The 21,531-nt window shown below is 38.2% G+C and overlaps 1 protein-coding gene across 3 annotated transcripts in view; it reads right to left on the bottom strand.

Moving 5' to 3' along the window:
* Positions 1 to 21,531, bottom strand: part of HTR4 (5-hydroxytryptamine receptor 4) — a 222,253-nt gene that overhangs the window by 24,997 nt on the left and 175,725 nt on the right. Inside the window, exon 7 of one of the 3 annotated variants that reach the window (XM_072400983.1) lies at positions 9,128 to 9,204. The exons of the other annotated variants lie outside the window; for them this stretch is intronic. Within the exon in view, the coding sequence (XP_072257084.1) occupies positions 9,144 to 9,204 (61 nt within the window). The 3' untranslated portion in view covers positions 9,128 to 9,143. The remainder of the gene's footprint in view (positions 1 to 9,127; positions 9,205 to 21,531) is intronic. 3 annotated transcript variants of the gene reach the window in all.

Here is a 21,531-nt window from a genome sequence, read left to right as displayed (position 1 = left end):
CACTTCATCAGCCAGAAGCTAAAAACAAATGATGTGATTCCCATTTCTTAAAATAATGTCAGGCATGGAGCCAGTTATATAAGGAGAGAGCAAAGGGGATGGGCAATCATTGCAGGGACAGGAGTATAGAAAAGTTGTTCCCACCCTCCTGTCCTGATTTGGAGTTGTAGGCTTTTTCAAGTGGATAGTAGTCGAGGTTTCCAGTGAAGTTCTCGAGGGAATTATGCCTTTGGGAGTGGTAAGTCGTGGGGTAAGGAGATCCACCCGGGTATGGAGCCTCCTAAACGGTTAATAAAAATGGTCAACATGTTAGTTGGGCTGCAAGTAGTAATGATATTGTTCCCGGAGCTGGCTGGAATTAATATCATAGTAGTGCAGATCCTAAGTGTTAGTGGGGAGGCCCTTGAGGACTAGCAACCAGAAAAGAGGTAATTGCAGATTATGATTGTTGGGGATGTTATATTGATGTTAATGTCATGTGAATGTTACTCTTTTTTTTTTTTATTGGCTATTTAAGATTTTGGAATAAAAGGCCTGTGGGTCATTTAAGCAATAATTTGTTACGGTGTAATTAAATTATTTTTGGGGAGGTGTGGAGTTCTTTGGTGGGAAGGGTCTTGCCACAGTCATGGAGTTGTGGTTTAGTATGAACATCAGTTTCCTCAATCAATTATAGTGTTTATCTTTACATATTATAGTCCTATTATAGAAGACATGCCCGATGATTAGGAAGCAAATTCATTTGTTGAATTGATAAAGGCCCAAAAATTGTCAAATTTTCTAATTTTGTAACAAGCCACATTGAGGTGAGTTGTCCTGATGACTACGTAGAATTAACCAGGTAGAAGAGGAGAACAACTTATCTGCTCTATTTGTAGTTTGTACCTAGGTTTACAGAAAATATGGATAAACTGCCTGTAGTATTTTTATGCATCGAAACATATAAAAAAGAAATCAGTAAACCATGTGGCCTTCTTTACAAAATCTTACACCAGGCTCAGTAATTGCCTTATCTCTGGAATCAGTTTTTTTTAGATAGAAAGTAAACAACTGCTAGCAAAACATTGCAAATCCCTGGCATGCTATGAACTGTGTAATGCAACAGCAAGTCTTGTTTAATAGCATTAACTGTAAATGTTGGCTACAAACTGCTCCCAGAGGAGTACCTAGTAACCTTGAGTGCACCGCAGTGCTTGATATGTACATTCAGCAATGGTATTTAAGAGTTCTACTTTCTAAGAGCAACATTTTTAGTATATCTCACACTTTTTTTCAGTAACCCAGGATATATATATTTTTTTCCTTTAAATAAGTTTTAGAAGCTTTACAATATTTTCTATCAGTTCACTTGGCAGCTGATCAAGAAAACTAGAACTTCAAAGGATTTTCTCAAGGAGCATTACCTTGTAAGCTTCTTTCTTGTCAATGTCATCATTTTCAACTAACCCACCTGGTGAAAGCTGATATGTGCAGAATGAAAGTGTCAAACGACTTTTTGCATCTGAAATGACCAACTACCAGACCATCGTAATATTAGCAAAATAAATTAATTTTTTTTTCTTATAAGGTTTGCTGTACATTACTACATGTGATTCAATTCAGGGGTTCAGTGAAATCCTAGCATTACACCATAGGTTTCTTGGAGTTTCTTGCCTATTTGGATTTTTTTAAGATTCCCAATGTATTTATATTACATTGTATTTATTGTATTGTAAGGGGGCATTCTTCCCTCTGACCACCAAGGTCCCAAGGTAAGGACCATTTTCCTGTTTGCTTTCAGTGTAAAGCTGCGTACACACTTCCAACGACGAACGACCGATTGGCCAAAAATCGTTCGTAAAAAAAGTAACCAGTGACGCCGACGAACGAGGATAGTCGTTGGAAATGAACGACCGGACCGGCGGATCGGATTGGACGACGATCGTTGACCATCTATTGTGTGTACGGTCGTTCAGTGATCGTCCATGGTCTGAGCATGCGCGGTGAACGAACGTTCGCTCACTTCCTGTGGTGCACGTCACTTCCTGTATCGTTCAAACGATCACATCTATTGTGTGTACAATATCTTTGAACGATCGTGTCGTTATCTGTAGGTACAGGATCGGTGCCATACGATCGTTTGCAGATATCGTGCAGGATCGTTCGTCGTTCGTTTACCAACGATAAAAATTGGAAGTGTGTACGCAGCTTAAGGTTTATCCTTCCATTGACCACCAAGATAAGGAATATGTTTACACCATCAACATAACACTTCACTCAGCAATAATGTAAAGGTTCACTACACTAAAGCTGCGTACACACTTCCAATTTTTGTCGTTGGAAAGGATCTTTCACGATCCTTTCCAACGACAAGGGAGTGCACGATGCATGAACGGTGCTGTACATACAGCACCGTTCATACTCTATGGAGAGGGAAGGGGGAGAGCGACGGAGCGGCACCCTGCTGCGCGCTCTCCCCTTCCCTTGCATTAGGATCGGCTGTCGTCCATCGTCCGTGGATCCGGCAGGTCGGTCGTCCGGACGATGGACGACACCGACTGTACACACGGCAGATTTTCGCCCGATAATTGGCCGATGCCGATTATCGGGCGATAAAAATCTGACGTGTGTACGTAGCTTTACAATCAGTATAATGTAAAATGGAACTTATGAAACTAATGGAACAATAACCTCCAAAAAAGATGGCATTTTTTTACTTAACACCAATGAAGGGAACCCCTACAATTTTCCTTGTGTAGTGAAGGGGTTTTTATCATGTGGAACAACCTTTTTTTTCTCATTTTCTAATACCAACAATTTATCATTCATATTAAAGTTCCATCAGCTGTTAAAATAATACATTATAAACAGGGGTTCCCTAATAGCTGAAAACATTTTCATGGTTTCCTTCATGTTGAGAATGGCTGTTCTACACCTTACTTTTAATGGCTGTTCTACACTTTTTCCAGGTGTAAATATATTGCTAATCAATAATACAGATCTCTAAAAAGAACACAGACCCACAGACCAGCTAGTTGTCATATACTAATATTTTTTTATTTGATTGTTTCTTATTAGATGTAGTTCTTCTCTGAAGTTGTCATTTCTACACGTAATAAAATCATATTTTGGTCCTTGTCCAAATGTTTATTATATTTACCCATATCCATTGTAGGCAATAGTCCACTGGAGTCACTGATTGTAAACCATTCGCTGATTTGTCAGCACATATGGTAGTACCATTCAAAGAGCTATGACAATGATAGTGTTATAGCTCAGAAAATGGCGCTGCCATCTGTACCACTGGAAGGAGGAGCAAGCTACAACCAGATGAGCACTGTCACAGTCACAGTCTGGGATAGTTCATTAGGACCAAACAGTAAAATGCAGCAAAATGACAACAATGAATTTCTTTTTATGTTTACATAGATATTCACAATTGTTAGGCACATGGAATAATATACAATCAAAACACTCAGTTATCATAACTCTATATAAAAGCAATTGTTCTTACGGTAGAATTGTGGTTAGCCTATGAACATTCAGCTATTTACATATTCCTAAAGCAGAACCAAACATGTGCAAAAAGACAGTAAAAATTTGAAATAAAACATAAATAAAATAGATGCTTTATTTCCAATGCAGTTCAGTGCCATCTTGATTTCATCTGACGTCTTCTTACCACTTATTCTTTCCTATGCTGTCATCTCAAAAATCACAAGCAGATATAGAAAAGGCAAACCAAAGCACTTTGTAAAAGAGTCCACAGTTTATCGCTTTTTACTGTTAGTATATTTTAAGAAATTACGTCACTGGTACACAGATGGTGAAAAAATTGTGAAGATTTTAAATTGTGAAGATGAATTGTTCCACTGTACCTGTAGCTAACAAGTGAAGGCCTGTTTATCATGAAAATATTGGCTGATATTTTGTGAAGTCTGCTTCCAATCACTGTTCCAAACATCTAATAAAGGTGAAAGTACTAGCTAATCAAAGAAATCTATTCCTGAAAGATTCCTTGTCAACTTTCCTTATCATTCAAAATAATCAAAAATCAAAAGAATCAGACTTAAAGCATACCTACTTTACATAAAAGAGTAGACAACCCTTTTGTGTTTTTTTTTTTTAAATGTAACCTCTTTTTTTTTTTAAAGGGTGCAGCACTGTCCCCTAATTCCCGAATTCCCTGAATGAATGGGAGTGCAAAGCCTCCCCGGATACCTACGTCATGCATCCCGGCAGGCTCCTGCGTGCTCCTTTTGCGCATGCGCAGTGAGATCAGCAAACTTTTGTCTGGGTCAGGTAACGTAGGAAGAAGAACCAGGAAGAAAGGAGAAGATGGTGCCGCCCGGCGCGCCGGTTTGGGGACGGATGCCGGGACGACGCGGGACCTGATAAAAGACACTCCCCGATGAATTTGACAGCCATGCGGGATAGAACGAAAGTCTACTTTTTTTTGTTTTCAGTTTAGTTCCTCTTTAATCTAAGCATGTACTAATTCTGCAAAATGTATATTGGATCCCAATTACTTATTCATGGTACAGTGGCAACTGCTGTTTAATTTTATTGCCGTGTTATTTGTCCATCATGTGGTTGTGAATCAATTAAAACGCTGCTTGAGAAACAATTCTATGTACTTTTTTATTCAACATAAATACAACAAACAACAGATCAGTATGCAAGCCTCCTTTTGTGTAGAACGTACTTAAAGCAGTGCTTCCTTTATGTATTTTTTTCTTAGCTTATTTTCAGAGCTATGCTGGATGCATATGCCTGACGGGGGAATTCAATGTGTTTTTTTATGCCCCCTCTGCAGGTTTTATTTAGAATAAAAACAAGCCAGCAAGAATAGATCTTTTGTGAGAAGCACAATGCTTGACAAGTTGAGCACAAAATAAAGGAAAATGCAGAAGGGAAACCTGGATGGTTACTGGCAGGAGTTGCGTGTAGTACGACAAGGCTGCTCTGTGACACTATTGTTCCTGATTGAATCTGATCAACGTGATTGCCTTTGTGGGGCTTCCCACTTCAAATGCCGGTGTAACTCAATGACATATGTAGTATATTCAGCGTGCATGCTGCAAAACCCATATTTCTATTATAAGCTTATTTTTTATTACCTAGGTATGATTGCATAGGTCATTATTCTTATTCATAAGCACTCACAAAGGTGAAGTTCCGGCACATATTATGTAAAATGGTAGTTGCAGCTTGGCTTTGCCAGGGGTGATGTTTGTGATAGGGTTTGATAAAAGGGGCAAAAACATTTTTATTATGAAGGGTGGTCCCACCGAGACTACAGAGATAAAAGAAGGCTGATGGGGAAATCTGCCATAATCAGCTATGATCCCACGCAATGAGTAGGAGTTTGGAAACAGCTATGGAAATTAACCTTCACCATGCTGGAAAAAATCTTTCAACTATACATTGTATGCATTTAAAGCCCCAATTTCTGTTTTTATTTTAACAATCTCTGTATTTACTGTGCATTTTCATTCTTCTTAGTTACATGTATTTATAATTTGTTACTGTATCTTGGCCCCCTACGACATACTTGTTACTAGTAACGGTAACTTTTACTAGTTATCGTGGGTAGACAGTACACACACACACAGATCTGTACATATTATAAGCCTGATCTAAATGCCATAACCTGAATATTCTAGTGAAACAAAAGCAATTGATTTACCATTTCCAAAAGGAAAACAAAAATGTTTAATAAAATTTGTTAAATTTCTAATGTAACATGCCAAGGGTGTTTATTGTATTGTTTTTATCTACCTATTGGCACATGTTCTGCGTATGTTACATTCAAAGCATGCCTCTGGGGATCTCTGCCATAGTTGCCTCAACCAATAATTCAAATTCTCAAAGGGCTGGTCTCATAGCTGGGCACAGACATAGCATTTTGGCAAATGCAAATTCATCAAGTCAGTCATGATAGTAAGAAGCCCTATTTATCTTTAAAAATGGTAAATATTATTTATGAAAAAAATCAATATAAAATGTGTAAAATAAGTATAGTATCTTAGTCTATAATAAATTTGAAGGTACTTGCAGAGTTAAATAAATGTCTAAAATTGCTTCCTAAATACAATCTAATAAGACCCAGGAATCTACTGAAGTTACCAGCCTTGTAATATCACCTGTCCATGATGCCATACATCAAGTAAGTTCAAATTTCATTAGAGTTGTTAATTTTGTGTGCTAGCATAAACCACACATAAAACTAATGTATGTGTGTTTGCATGGTACTCACAGTTTGAATTTGATAACATGTGTAATAGTTGTGAAGCACAATGCTGTTTGAAAAATTACCATGCAATACAATGGGAAAATGACACTGAATATGTCTATAGATGTATAGATAGTGGATATCATTTGACAATGCACAGTGGGTTATTTTTCAATCAATATTTTCAGGAAGTAGAAAAATAGTAGACTAGGAAAATTACCTACCCTTCTGACTTACAATCAATTTTATTTTGGAAATTTAAAAGTAATGTTTTTTTCTATCAAAATATAGCATTTTTTTTTTTAAAAAAGCACAGTTTAATAGATCTGAGTTGGGGAAGTTGCACACAAGAGGAGGGGGGATATGGTATGGGGGGTAAGTAGTGAGGGTTTTAGGAGACAAAAGAAGGCAGGTAGGCAAGCTTGAAAAGATGGGTTTTAAGAGCTCTTTTAAATGAGCAGAAAGTAGGAACAAGTCAGATAGGATGAGGAAGACCATTCCAGAGAGTCTGGGCAGCCCTAGAAAAGTCTTGAAGCTGTGCGTGTGATGAGGTTATGAGTGAGGAACCCATTAGTAGGTCATTGATTGTTGTGGAGCAAGTCGGGTTAGTGGAATACCAGAGAAAAGGAGATTACAGTAGTTCAAATGAGAGATAACAGCGTGTAAACGGAATTTGGTGGTCTCATGGGACAGGTAGGGGCGGATTTTGGAGATGTTGTGCAGGTAAAAGTGACAGGACCTGGAAATGTTCTGAATATGGGGGGTAAATGAGAGGGTAGAATCAAAGATGATGCCAAGACAATGTGCCTGAGGGGAGGGACGAATAACAGTGTTATCAACAGTTAGATATATGTCAGGGGGAGATTTGAAATGTGTGAAAAAAATGACATCTAAGTCATAAATACGACTGCAGCATGTACAAATTATACTGTTTTAACTGCATTTGATTATCTTCTCTACTAGAGATCACCAGTGCTGGACTCCGCTTCTGGAAATGAAAACTGGAACTACTAGTCAGCCAGAGCATGCTGCGTGTGTGCTGCTAATGTGCTCTGTCAGGCACAGTTTACAATGACATCATAGTGCCTTGACAGTTTCCTTTGCAGCACACAAGGAACAGATTAGAGCACTGCTGGCTGACAGCAGCATTTGATCATATTTCTGGAGCAGTGCTAAAGCTCTTCTGTTTGCACCAAAACAATGACATGCTACAACTGGGAAACATAAAGGTACAGTTGCAGTAACATTCCCATCATTGTGGTGTTAAAGTTTGTTTCAGCGCTAGGCCCTAAAAACCCTGTAGTGCATGAAATTAAAGCTATATTTGCAAGGAGGCAGGACTTTATTGCAGGAAAGAACAGGCGTTCTGCAACAAGACATGCTCACTTGCCTGTATGCACATGTGCAGCTCAGCATATGATGCATGGATATAACAGTTATCCCAGCATTCTCGTGGGCTGATAGGACTGAATAAACTCTTCCCATCCCCACCTGGCCAATCAAGATTACAGAAGATAGGGAAAACAAAAAATAAGAACATGGCAGCACCCGAGACTTGTGAGCGGGTGTTTTAGGAAAAATGGTGATTAGGCAAGTATGTTTATAGCTTTACAAACACCATCTGTTCCATATGCAATAAGGAACCTCCCTGGTTACAGTTTTTCAAGTTTTACATTGATTTTGGCTTTAAACCTAAAACATTAGGTTTAAAACACCTAAGTGTAAACCTAAAACATTCACTAAAAAGTGAATCTGAAATTCACAACGTATTTGTTGTAGGTGAATATTCTATGTTTGGTTAAAACCACAGTCACTTCTTGCAAATGACAATGTAATAGTTCATAGTAACCTGAATAAATAAAACAAAATGTATCAAGTCATTTTTTAGACCTAAACATAAAATTGTATCCTTTAGATTATTCATAGATTCAAGTTAAAATGCATAATAAACTTTTTTTTGTAGAAATCAAATCATTTTACCAAAGAATTTATACTAAACACAAATATTTTTTGTTTCAGTAACGAGCAACGAGTAACGAGTTCTAATGAAACTCACTAAATAAAATGGAATATTGTCTGTTCTCGCCCTTGTGTCTCATGGCGACATCTAGCAACAGGCAGCCTTCATGTCCCTGCAGTGTGCATAGCCTCTATAGTCTATGTTGGTGATATGTTACCCGCCAGTTCCAGCAGGGCACACCAAGAAAGGGATCTGTGTACTCCTTTGTTTTACAACCTTGCTGTTACCTGTAATCCTCTAGCAAGTAGCTGTTTTTTCATTGCTTTTACTATCCTTGTACCCACAGAGGTGATTCTTTGTGTACCCAAGGCCCGGGGGCAACTGAGTGCTGAGAACTTGCAACTAGCCTCCTGAGACTGAGCAAGGGATTGTCTATAGGTAAAGACTATGGTGATAGATATGGGAATCACATCTGGTTTGGTATTGGCATTTGAATCAAGGCCTTAACAAAATATTTCTCATGCCATCAGCATTTTTGTTATTACAACATGAACAGATTATCTCTTTGTACTGCTTCTTCCTCTCATACTTCAGCTCTCCCATATGGGGACTGCAAGCGGCTGATACCAGTCTATTTAAAAAGTAGTGACCTTCATCAAACATTCTTTGGTGGTAAATCAATCACTGTCATTTTAAAAGCTTGGGCCTGGAAGATTTACCCTTATAGGTCCACTCATGGTCATATATGGTATGGAGCTCACTAGTAACCTTCAGTGAAAAGCCTTTAGACCTATTTTTATTGGTTTATCATACTAGCATAAACACACAGCAATGATGAGTGAAAACATAGATACATTTACAGTAAAGGAATATAAACACACAAAACATGCAACCATTTCGAGCAATTAAAGTTAGACACAGGAACAAGAACAGGGTGAAAGAGGAAGACTTACAGCGCATGTTCAGAACTCACACGGGAACTGGTCTATTGCAGAAGAGCAGGAGAAACTTGGAGACAGAGGAACAGCCACTTTATATATGGAGAGGGGATCAGAGAAGCAAGGGAGAGACAGGTGAAAACAAAAAGAGGGTGGAAAGAAAAAGAAAGACAGACATTAATAGGGAGTCTGGCAAGGGGAAATCACACAACTCTAACACTTTTTGCTTGAAGTTCAATTCCTATGTTGTGTTCTCTAGAACCTAAAGAAGAAACTCTAGAGTCTACAACTTTTCTACCATCAACTACCATCAGGATCTTACTTCCAAAGTATCTTACGCTGACAATAATGCAGACACTTACCAGAGTAAGCACAATATAAATACAACAGGACCTTATCCTTAAATAGCTTCTTAAACCATTTAGAAAATCTTTAATTATTATTTACCATTGGCATAACTATTTAAAACACAATAAACTATTAGAGTAGCATTTCAGAGCCAGCTGCATGGTGGTAATTGCAAGTGATTGTATCACAATGTGACCATATTTAACAAGCAACAATACAAAGTATCATTATTCAAGCATTTTGTAATGCACTTTTATTCAAGTAAAGGAAAAGGTCTGGAAAGTGATCAATAGTCCCTATTGTATACAAATAGGTCAGTTAGGTTTATTCTGATCCATTGAGCCTTTGCATTGTACTTAGATAGTGAATAGGAAGTTGCGGACTGTAAAATATTTTTAAAGGCTTAGTGATACACAGAGGATAGCAAAGGTACAATGATAGATTTGTACCAACAACAATGGACTTGATTCAACAGATAACAAAACAGTCTTGATGTACATGAAATCTATTACATGCAAACAAAAAATAAAACAAAACCAAAAGTTGATAATCTGTTTTTATCTTCAGCTTTCCCCAGTGACATAAAAAGAGTCAAAATTAACCTATTCATTACTGAAAAAGGCATGTAAAGAGGGAACCAACATTGGCATGATCTCCTTTATAATGACATTTCAACAAATAAAAGTCTTCAATCTGATGACACTCAAATCTATCTGTCCACCCCTGACTTGTCTCCCTCAGTCCTGGATAAGGTTTCATGCTGTTATAAAAATATAATATATTATTATATATAATCCTAATAATATAATAATAATATTAATAATCTGTAGATTAATGTCTTCAGGAATTAAACGCTCCAATCATATGTCTGGATATGTGTAATTTTATTATAAAACTAAAAAATTAGCATGGATTTTTACCCTGTAAAGTGCTAGTCCAGGGTTTATGTGTCACCCAGGTTTTTATCATACACTTTCTGGAACCTCTAAACTACCCAAAGAATGCACCTGTCTCAGTTACGTTGACAGGAGAATACTTTTAGTACCAGGCATGCACACAGATAATGCTCTGTAGAATGGGGAAGAGAAATAAAGGGTATAGGCTTCACTCTTGATGATATTTAGGTTTGCCACACCCCACTCACATGCGAGTGAGTAGTTGTGGATGTTTTAATGGCAGTAGGTGTTTTATTGGCAAGTGTAATTTATGTTCTTATTGTACAATTAACATATATTGTCAACAGAACAAACATCATTACATTTGGTAGACAAAACAATGTTACTGAGGTCTCCCCAGATTGAACAATCGGGGTGCATCAGGCCCTTGCACTACACATGGATACTCCACATAGTAATGGCTTAAAAAAAATCAAATTTTTGGTAGTATATATTTCTATTACCTACTTCATAAAGTATTTTAATATTGTGATACTCCTCTAATGATCCTCTTTTTCTTTATTTCCTTTTGTTCTGTAGAATGGGGAGCAGACAGCCCAAGTCTACTTGAGCTTACACTGGTCAGTACTGGACATTTCTGTGAATGCATTAGGTGGCTGATTGGCTTGTCCAGTTGATAGAAAGGGCTGTGTTAAAATAGTTTGTGGAGTGCCCGCACACGGCTAGGTTTTGTTCTGAATTTTTTTTTCCCTTTTGACTCTTTGGAACCCCTGTAAAGCACTGTTTTGACATTACATGTCTGAAACATGACATTGTTAAACTTTTATACAGATGAACCTACCCCCCCCATAGACTTTAATGGTGTTCGAATTCGGCGTTTGATCACCCAAAAAATATCGGGCTATTCGATCAAGTAGCCCCAGAATCGAACACTGAGCTATTCGACCAACACTACTGGCAGCCGCAGGGGAAGTGGGAAGTTTTGGACAATTTGGACAGCTGAACAGAGCAATCTGGAAGATGACTATGTTTTATTGCAGAAGGGAACCCTGCCTGATTGCAAATTTTTCAAGTGGAAGGGAATAGGGGTGGAATAGTTACCAATAATGCAAAGAGAAGTGCCAATGTGATGACATTAGCTCCGTTCTCTGCACCATTACAGTGTACAGGGTACAATGGTAAGGTGGATCCATGATGCCCTGCACTCAGAGATTGTCATCAGTCACTGGGGACCTAGATCCAGCTGTGAGTGAGGGTATCCAGGTGGCTAAGAAGTATTATTTCCCAGAACAGTGCCAGAAAGGAGGTAAGAGCTGCAATAGGAGCTACTTTTAAAAACTATCCTGGAATTAGACTGTAGGAAACAATTTTAAACACATACAGATATATGTATCTTCCTCTGGTGCTGAATAGGAGTCTAGGAGTTTTTTTGCATTACATATCTGCAAACATATAAAAAACTGCTTTCTAAATTCCCAATGTCTGCCTTTAAACTCTGCTAAATACCTAGTGAATGTTACTAAATGCTTCTCAAAAGTACAGCAAGTGTTCACTTTATAGCCCTTCTTGACCTTTAATAATTGCTTGATGAGCACTACATGCAGTCACTTGACATAACCTAGACAAGCTTCTTTGACACTTCTTTAAGTGCTCATGTTTTATTATACTTACATGGCATTTTATGGCTGAAAATGCTATAGAAAGTTTAAAAGACTTCACAAAATGAAATGTTTGCTATTAATGTTCTTAAGTATGAGGGTTTGTTTTGTACTGTATACTTTTTAAAGATTTCTCAGCATTGCTTCTAATCCAAGCTTTCAGTTTTGGCATGAAATGTATGATATTTAATTGCCCAAATCTCATCGCTGAAATAGCAAACAAACAGCAGAAAAAATATGCTGAGAAGAAAATTAGTCACAGATCCAAATGCAAAGTACCCATTTACGCTCACATTTTACAGACATTGTAAGCAAACATTCCGCCTTAGCCAAACCATTTCATGGCTTTGTCTCACACATAGAGCTCATTTGGTCAGAACGTTGTTATTGTTGTAACTTGGATACAGCCACATGCAATTATCAGTGCCACACAATCACTGTAAAGTTAAAACAAGCAGCTATTAGGAAAACAAAAATGAACTTGTGCCTTGTGGATCCAACCCAAGTCTTTCTCTATTGTTATTATGATAGTGTATACTTATTAACCTGAAATGAAGGATGCTTATGATTTCATCCAAACTGTGTTTAGTATAGTGACTAGAAATGAGCGAGCAAGGAGTTCGATCTCGGGACGAATAAGACCTTTCTCGCTTACTGAACATTTAGGCGAGAATGGCCTTGTGATTCGCCATGAGGTCTTGTTCTCACCAAACAAGGGAAAATTAGATGAAAATGAGGATGATGATGATCGTGATGTCACCTGGGAACCACCGGTGCGTGTAAGGGCTAGCAGCAGTTTCTGCATATATTCCCACATCAGGGTTGGGCCAAGGGACCCACTCTTCACCATCCTCGGCTCCTCAAAAAGAGTTATTTTCTTTAAGAGATTTAAAAGCTGCTTTTGATGTAGCTAAACTTTTCTGCAGTGTTTCAATTTGTTCTTTAAAGCTAGCTTGAAGAAGGATGATCTCCTTGTCTTTTGCATCCAGTTTATTTTTTCCCTTTGGAATTCTTTATCTTTTTCCTGTTTCTGCTTCGTTTAGCGTAAATCCATGCAAAGCATGTTTGTGCAGCCGCACAGGAGATGTTGGTTCCTCTCTCACCATTATAACCTTTTTCTTTTCCTCTGAACCTTTGAGATTTCTCAAACAACACTTAAGACCATCAGTCATCTTTACATCATACGATCCTGAAGCAGGAGCACAATCAACAGCTTCCATGCTATGGTTTTTCCACGAAAATAATTTTCATGAAAATAATTCAGGCTGTTGTGTGCTTGCTCAGGTTCAATAGAAAAGGGCTAGGGCATTTACCTTGCAAAGGTGGTTCACTGGCAGACAGGAGCATGCAGTACACTTCTTAGGAAGGGTAAGGATAGTAAGCATTTTACCAAGTGGACTATATTAAAGGGGGCCGGGGTTACCTCAAATAATGCACACCCCATGCACATTTACCCTATTAAATCTTGATGAGAACAAGCCTAACCCCCACTCCTCAGATGACATGTAGACTAAAGTAAAGGGGTCATAAAATGACCCATGCTTAATGCTTGAGCACCCAACCAAAAGTTCATTCAAGTTGCACTGGGTTAGTTAGGATTAGTAGTTTTGTACACTAAAAAATCTAGGTGTTTTGCCTAGTTTAAAAAAATGGAAATGTTTCTGTGATTAAGTTGAGTCTTTACAGGACTTTTGTTTATTTTTTGTCCATACAGGACAAAGCAACGATGTTAGTTTACAGCATGTATGGTAAGAAGCACATATGTACTTCTACGCTCTACAAAATTCCCTGCCCAACACTGCAGTGCTTGGTACCAGATTCGACCAACAGATTAACAGATTTTACAGGTAACAGATTTTAGACTAGTTTCAACTCTTACCCAGTTCTACATTCTAAAATTCACAGTGAACTTCTATAGGAGTCCACCAGAAGAAAGGAGCAGTAAGCATATGGAATGTATTGTATTAAATTGCATTGTACTTTTACAAATACTAGGGATGAGCAAGAACACCTCTGTCATTCCTGCGAAAATTTCCTCGACCTTACGATGGTTCCGCAAAATTTCGGCAAACAGATTTAGCGAAACCATCGGAAGACCGAGGAAATTATAACAGGAGGATTCACTGGGGATTCACAGGATTCCCTGGGAATCCTCCTGTTTGCGATCCCCGGAGCACTAAATGGTAATTAACCTCTAGTGCCAGGGATCGCACACAATTCTCAATGAATGCGGCCATGGCATTGAGAAGATCCCCAGCACTAGAGTTTAATTAACCTCTAGTGCCCGCGGATCGCAGTGGATTCTCAGGGCTGCAATCATTCTTGCAGCCCTGCGAATCCTGTTTGCGACCCCTGGCACTAGAGGTTAAATGGGAACGAGTCTCCCCATTCAAAACCTCTAGTGCTCCCTGATTGGCTGAGGAATGGGGAGACTTGTCCCTATTTAACCTCTAGTGCCAGGAATCGCGCACTGAGCTGATCAATGAATGCAGCCAGCGCTGCCCATGTTTTTTTTTTTTTTTAAATTCGAGCTCGACCGGTAAATTTACACCGGTCATTCTCGCTTACAATTTGGTAACCGAGAACAGCTGAATTCGTTGCGAGATCAAGTTTTAAAAGCTCGCTCGCTCATCCCTACAAAATACAGAACATCTCTAAGGCATTTGAAACTGCCTATATTAAACATGACTACATAATTTCAAACATATCCATGGAAGATACAATATGATACAAAAAACTCAACACTTGTCCATATTGAGTACAGCTGCTGAGTCCACACAAAATAACTAGGAATAAAGCATTAGCCTTGGGTATTTTATCCAGAAAGTTCTCATACTGGGAGACTACCCTAATATAGTAACATGTTTCGTAGAAAGGATATCTGCTTCTTCAGATTTTTGCAGCCAATATTATTTTTGCATATTTTTTTTAAAAAATGCATATACAGGTATTACCAAATTACCAAATTGGGCTTTAGAATAGAAACAATGTGAATGTTTGTATGTGCTTCTTAGCTCTAAAGAGAACCTTTTAGATTGCTCTATTTCTGTAACGTTCAAAAATGGCTTTAAGTGAGTAGATGAGGATTACATTGCTGTCTGCGACATGGGAGACATAGAAAATGATGGTAAATCATTTCAAAGGAGGAACACTTAAATTATTAGTACAGCAAGAAAGGATTTGGACTTCAGGCAATGTTTTTTTATGTGTACTTAAGCTTTTAAATAATTGTGACTAAACAGCTACCAACCAGCCAAAAGTAATTTGTCTATTTTGGGAAAAATGATTGCCAACCACTCCCAATCACTTGAATGGGAAAGGCTGGGACAGTGTTTGAACCAGCAGCAGAACGCTGTGATTTACTGTGCGTCCAGAATGGCCTTATGTGCAAGGATCTTCCTTAGTCACGTCAGAGATAATATAATAAACACTAAATGCACTTGGACAATGTCTTACACTGCTACAATAAATACAAATGAATGGTTGCCTTATGGTGAATATACTGATACATGCAAGGAACAAGGAAGCATAAAAAAACTATATCAGGTATTTCAGCTATTTAGAAATGTCAGTTCCTAAACTATTTTGTGTCTGAATAGCATAAATGATTTGGGATTTACTACTGAGCAGGGTTTATCAATGTTGTAGAATTTTATATTGAGAACATTACCATGCTGTATCTTAGATAATGACCCACCTATCAAAGCAGGACATTATCAATATGATTATCTGATGTAGGGATGTAAGGAAGGAGCTCTTTTATAGTCTGGTAAGTCTGTGATCTGTGCAAAAAAGTCCTGTCATCTCCATTTCACATAGAAGCAAGATTTCATTGTGCAAAGTTCCAAAGTTTCAGATGTGAGATAATGATTTGAAGCAGTACAGTTTCTTCCTGGCAGAATGTTTAAGAAGGAAGCACGTGGCTGAAAGTTGGAATCAGCAAGAAGAGAAAAAAATGCCAGTGCATAATTGAATACTTTATGGATATCAGCCCACTGGAGCTGAAGAACAAGAATATGTTTAGCTTAATAAGCTAATTTCCACAGCAATCATGTCACTGAGTAAACAGAATGCAAGAGTTTTGTTTTCTTCTGTTTAATGGCATAATTAACCCAGATAAGACATTTAGCAAACATGTTGATGTGATAGTGAAAAACCTGCAATTTTACACAGAAAACTCAGCAAAATTATGCAAAAACAATGTGGTTGTTGATTAAAACATAAGGTGTATTACATTTTCAGCTAACCATGCTTGAGTCATTACTCCACCACTGTTTTAGAATTTTTCTAGTGTCTCATATTTTTAAATACCAACTCCAACTTATATATTTCGTTACTGTGTTAAAGTGAACAAATGCTTTGCCCTTATTAATACCAAGTTTGCTTTATTGTAAACATCAAAAACAGCCTGAAGTTCTACAAGCCTATATTTCCCTAAAGTAAAAAGTACAGGATTTTTTCTAGAAGTTAGGAAATGGAAGTATAGGCAATGAAATAAGCCAGGCACAATGCCTAATAAAAGCAAAGTATAGGTTCAATTTATATATTGATCTTTCTAGGTTACTCAATTAAAGCTAAACTTTTATCGGCACCTTAAAAGTACCCTCAAGCCTCTCTGTCTTCCTATTGTGAAATGTCCCTTAGTACTTATTTAGATTACCTTGAACCTGTATCATGCAATCCTTCTTCTTAGCCACTGTGATGGATAGATAAATCTATCCTTCGGGGCCAGGGGGAGGAGTACAAGTCCATGCCATTTTTTGAGACAAATAAAATACAGCAGGTGTCTCAATGCAGAAAAGACATGGATAACCTTTCTACTGCTCACAGCACAGAACAGTCATTCTCCTTACCATACACTTGACTGTGGCAAAACATAGTTTTGCCACAGAATGCAGACTTTATTCCCCCACCCCAAAACCCCCTTTTTTTGTTACCTACTTTACAACCTTTACCCACCTTTACAAAACCCCCCAAAAACAAATGCCAAAAATGTGTTGGAAAAATGGCCTGTAGGCCTTTTATTATAACAATTGTTAATCATTTACTATATAAATAACAAATACAAATATAAACATAATGACAATCAAATGTCAACAAATATTAAACAAAAACCCAATTAATTACCAACATTTTAATAACCATTAAAGTAACAAATAAACATAAACAACATTGTTCCCAACTTACACTACATTACACCTTTTGGGTCTGCACCTTAAAGAGGAACTAAACTCAAAAGTGCCTAAAACAAAAAAATCCACTTACCTTCAATACTGCAGGGCAGTTCGATTCCGACAGGAGGTCTCTTCCATCGAGTCCCGCATCGTCCCAGCATGCATCCGCGGGCCAGCGTGCTGGGCGCTGCCATCTTTGTCCCTTCTTCCCTATTCTTCTTTCTATGTCACCCGACCCAGGCCCGAGATCGGGTGACATGGGTTGGAAAAAAACTTGACGATCTCACTAGACGGGTGAGATCGGCAAATTATTTTTCCCAAAAAAAGCCTAGGCAATCTAAAATTAAGGGGCGAAGCTGCACCCTTTTTTTTTTAAAAAAAAGAGAGTTTCACTTAAAAAAAAAAAACAAAAAAAAAAAATCCCTCACTAAAACTTAGTGTGACGTGCAGTGTCATAGGGAAGACACATAGCATTCCCTCTTATCGACTTTTTTAACTCCTTGACCCCTCCTTTACCTCCGTCTCCTTAAAACTTCATCTTGCTTGCTTCAAAACTAGTTTTAACCCTGTGTTGTCTGCTCTCTGACTACCCAGTCATGTTGGCCTTCTCCTATGCTCCTTTTCCTTGCACGTTACAGGCCTAACTGTTCTCATATTCTGCAGGTATGCTATACAGTATAGTGTGCTTGTAATCCATTTTTTCTCTCACATTTACTAAAATAAGCCTTACCCTCTCTCCTCTGATAAAACTGAACTCTGGGCAAACTTAGGGGTTGCTTCATACCCCTCAACCCCTATGCTGAGCTTGTCTACCAAACAGTTTTTAGTACCTTTTGATATCAGATGGTATTGATTTGATTGACAATTTAGCAGTAAAATTCAGCAAGAACAGGGAACTCACAGCATTATCTCTCACACACTGTATCAGCACACAGGAATTTCTTGACAGACTGTATTTGTATTAACCCCCACCCCGGCAGTAATCCCAAGTGTGGCTGGGGGTGAAATTTCATTACAAAAAGCAGTAACCCCGAGTCACACCTGGGGCTTACCTTATCCTCACAACCCTGCGGGAACCTCCAGCGATGCCGGCTCGGCATCTGTGTCCACTTGGTGATGCCAGGCTGGCATCTGACTCCCCTTGGTGATGCCCAGCATCTGTGTCTCCTGGTCTCGCATCCCAGCGTGTGAATGTTGGAGACGCTGGGCCAGGGGATGCAGATGCGGAGCAGACATGTGATGCATGTGCGGGTGGGTGCCGTGTGCACTTAAAGCACACCTAAGCACCTAAAGCACCGAAAAATACTATCTACAAGTTTTCAAAAAAGAAAGATAAGGCTGAAACTCAGCTTTAAGCCTCATTAAACCTTTATGCATGTCTGGGCAAAATAATAAAAGTACCTCCTAGTAATGAATACGCATTTCCCCTTTAATAATGACGCACTTATATATAAAAAAGATCCCAAACATTTTTGTCAATTCTGCCAGCTAAACTATGGAACTCAACCTACTCAACGTAAATAGTTTATGATATTGAGAATGTTAGTGATAGAGATTTATTTTTTATTTACTTCTTTTTTTATAAAAAAAAGTTTTTTTTTTTTTTTAAAACCCCGAACATTCATTGTTTTGAATTTGCTAAAGGGTTAGGGGGGTGTAATTAAATGCTTATGGACAGTACCAAATAAGCCAGGTGTTTTCCTTCCTACAAATTAACTTTAATTTACAGAAAACCCAACAATTTTATTTCACTTCAGACATGTTTCTACAATGTTCAGAAGCTCTACAATTAACTCAAAAAGTTGGTAAACTTAAAATTAAACAAACTTTCCTGATTATTAGTTAACTAATTGTTACTTTGGGCATTGTTCCCATAGGACATCTAGACACCCCTTCCCTCTTTGGCATTTTTAGTGACAATACTATGATTAAGGGCTTTGGAATTAACTTAAAAAGTTGGCGAGGGGCTTTAAAACCATGTTTTAGGACTATAAAATACATCTTATTAACAATAAAATGACATACTACCTAAAAAAATGTTCCCACAAGTGCTGGAAGCTTTCTCAGGTATTTTGATCCATATTGACAGGATAACATTACACAGTTGAACATCTATGATACAAATCTCATATTCCACCACATTCCACAGGTGTTCTAATTGATTGAAATCTGGTGACAGATGAAGCGGCTTGAGTAAAGGGGAAATATTTTGAGTTTTGGGTGACGTACAAGACAGGTACATCATAAAAGAATGGATATGGTCACCAACAGGACTAAGGTAGGTTGTGGCATTTAAATCATGCTCTGTAGGTACTAAGATGTTCAAAGCGTGCTAAAAAAATCCCCAACACCATTACACCACCAGCTACCTAAACAATCGATAAAAGGCAGGAAGGATCCATGTTTCATGTTGTTGCACCCAAATTCTGACCCTACTACCTGAACTCATCAGACCAGACAGTTTTTTCAACCTATTCTTGTTTATTTTTGCTGAGCCTATGCAAATTGCAACCTCAGGTGCCTGTTCTTAGCTGTCAGCACTGATACCCAGTGTATGAATTTGCATGAATTTTATCACAGCTTATAATGTGTGACAACAATGATGAAGAGTTTGAAATTGAGGTGGACTCCTACCTCAAAGGATTTGATCAGCATGAGTTGAGTGATTTGGCACGTGGTTTGGGACTATTGAAGAAGGCTTCAGAACTCACGACTGCGTGAGAAAACATTACTTGAAAAAGGAATCAGAGGAACCAGAAAAATTGCATTTCTGCAGTACTTCAGAACTGACAATGGCTTTGTGTATTGCCATAACATACCTGGTTTAATGGAGGAATTGGAAATTCCAAACTAAAACTCAACTGAATGGCGACTATTCATCGATAGCTCAAAACGGAGCTTAAAGTGTGTTTTCCTTCAATATAGCATATGGCAATATATTTGGGTCAGTCCCAATTGGCCATTCAGTTTCTCTTTGTGAAGAATATGCAGACATAAAGAGAGTCATTGGGTTGTTGGAATATTACCAACCTAATTTGGTCATCTGTGTTGACCTTAAAATGGTATGCTTCCTTCTTGGACAGCAACGCAGATACACCAAATATCCCTGTTATCTGTGCATGTGGGACAGCAGAGCTCGTGGGAGGCATTGAGTGGAAAGGAATTGGCCTCCAAGATCTGCCCTAAAATTAGGTGATCCAAACATTCTACATGAGCCATTTGTTGATGGAAAAAATATAATATCCCCGCCTCTGCACATGGTCCACATATTCAGCAGCTCATGAAAGATGAACATTTCATCAGGACAATGTCAGAAGTCGAAAAGAATGCTTGGGTATCATTCAAAGCCATTGTTAAGGAAATTCTTGGAAACACACAAGCAAATAATTACACAGAAATTGTCCAGAAACTCTTGGAGAGCTACAATATGCTTGGTTGCAAGATGAGCATCAAGATGCATTTTCTGCATAGCCGTCTTTTTAACTTCCGGAAAACCTTGGTGAAGTCAATGATGAGTAAGGTGAACAATTCCACCAAGATTTGAAGGTCATGGAAGGACAGTATCAGGGTAGATGGGATGTACATATGATGACTGACTATTGTTGGAGAATCTGGCAGGATTGTCCTAACACTGAACACTCCAGGAAAAGCTATAAGCTTAAAGTTTTACCTTAATCACTTACCCAATTTATTCTCAAATTTTCAAAAACTGTAAAAATGTTATAGAGTAACAATAAATCCCTTGTATTAACAAATTCAATTTAAATAAACAGTACATTCAAGTTATTATTTCATTATTTTTTCGTTGTATGTCAAATTTGTATGTTTTTTGACAAAAATTGAGGGTACCCTGTATCGTAAAAACTGGATGTGATAGCAAGAAACTGGGGTCATTTCTGGATTCACCACCCAAAATATAGTAAAAAACAAGTGTAAGATCTAACTCAACAAAAAATGCGTTCGCCAATATATTTGGCAACCAAACTGCACAGTGAGCGCAGGTCCCACTACAGGATGTCGGCTGGGTTGTTGCCCTTCTAAAGCCCTGTCCAGCTTTCCTTGTTCTAAAGGCCTGACTTTTGGTGTTTCCTTCCTACTCTTGAGACTGTGCTGGCAGACACAGCAATCCTACAAATGTCCCATCCTTGAGGATCTGGAGTACCTGTGCAATCTAGTTTGGCTGGAGCGTCACCTCATGCTACTGTACAGTACCAGTAGTAACGAGGACACTAGAAAATTGCAGGGCAAAATTAAAAAAAAGAATAAGGAGAATGAAATGGTTTGTTGTAAAACCATACCCACTTGGAGGGTGGGCTTAAGGTTGCTCCTTCTATCAATCTATG

This window comes from Pyxicephalus adspersus, chromosome 2 (assembly GCF_032062135.1).
Source record: "Pyxicephalus adspersus chromosome 2, UCB_Pads_2.0, whole genome shotgun sequence".
NCBI lineage: Eukaryota > Metazoa > Chordata > Amphibia > Anura > Pyxicephalidae > Pyxicephalus > Pyxicephalus adspersus.
Note: the sequence above shows the minus strand (reverse complement) of the source record. Positions and strands in the feature narration are given on the sequence as shown.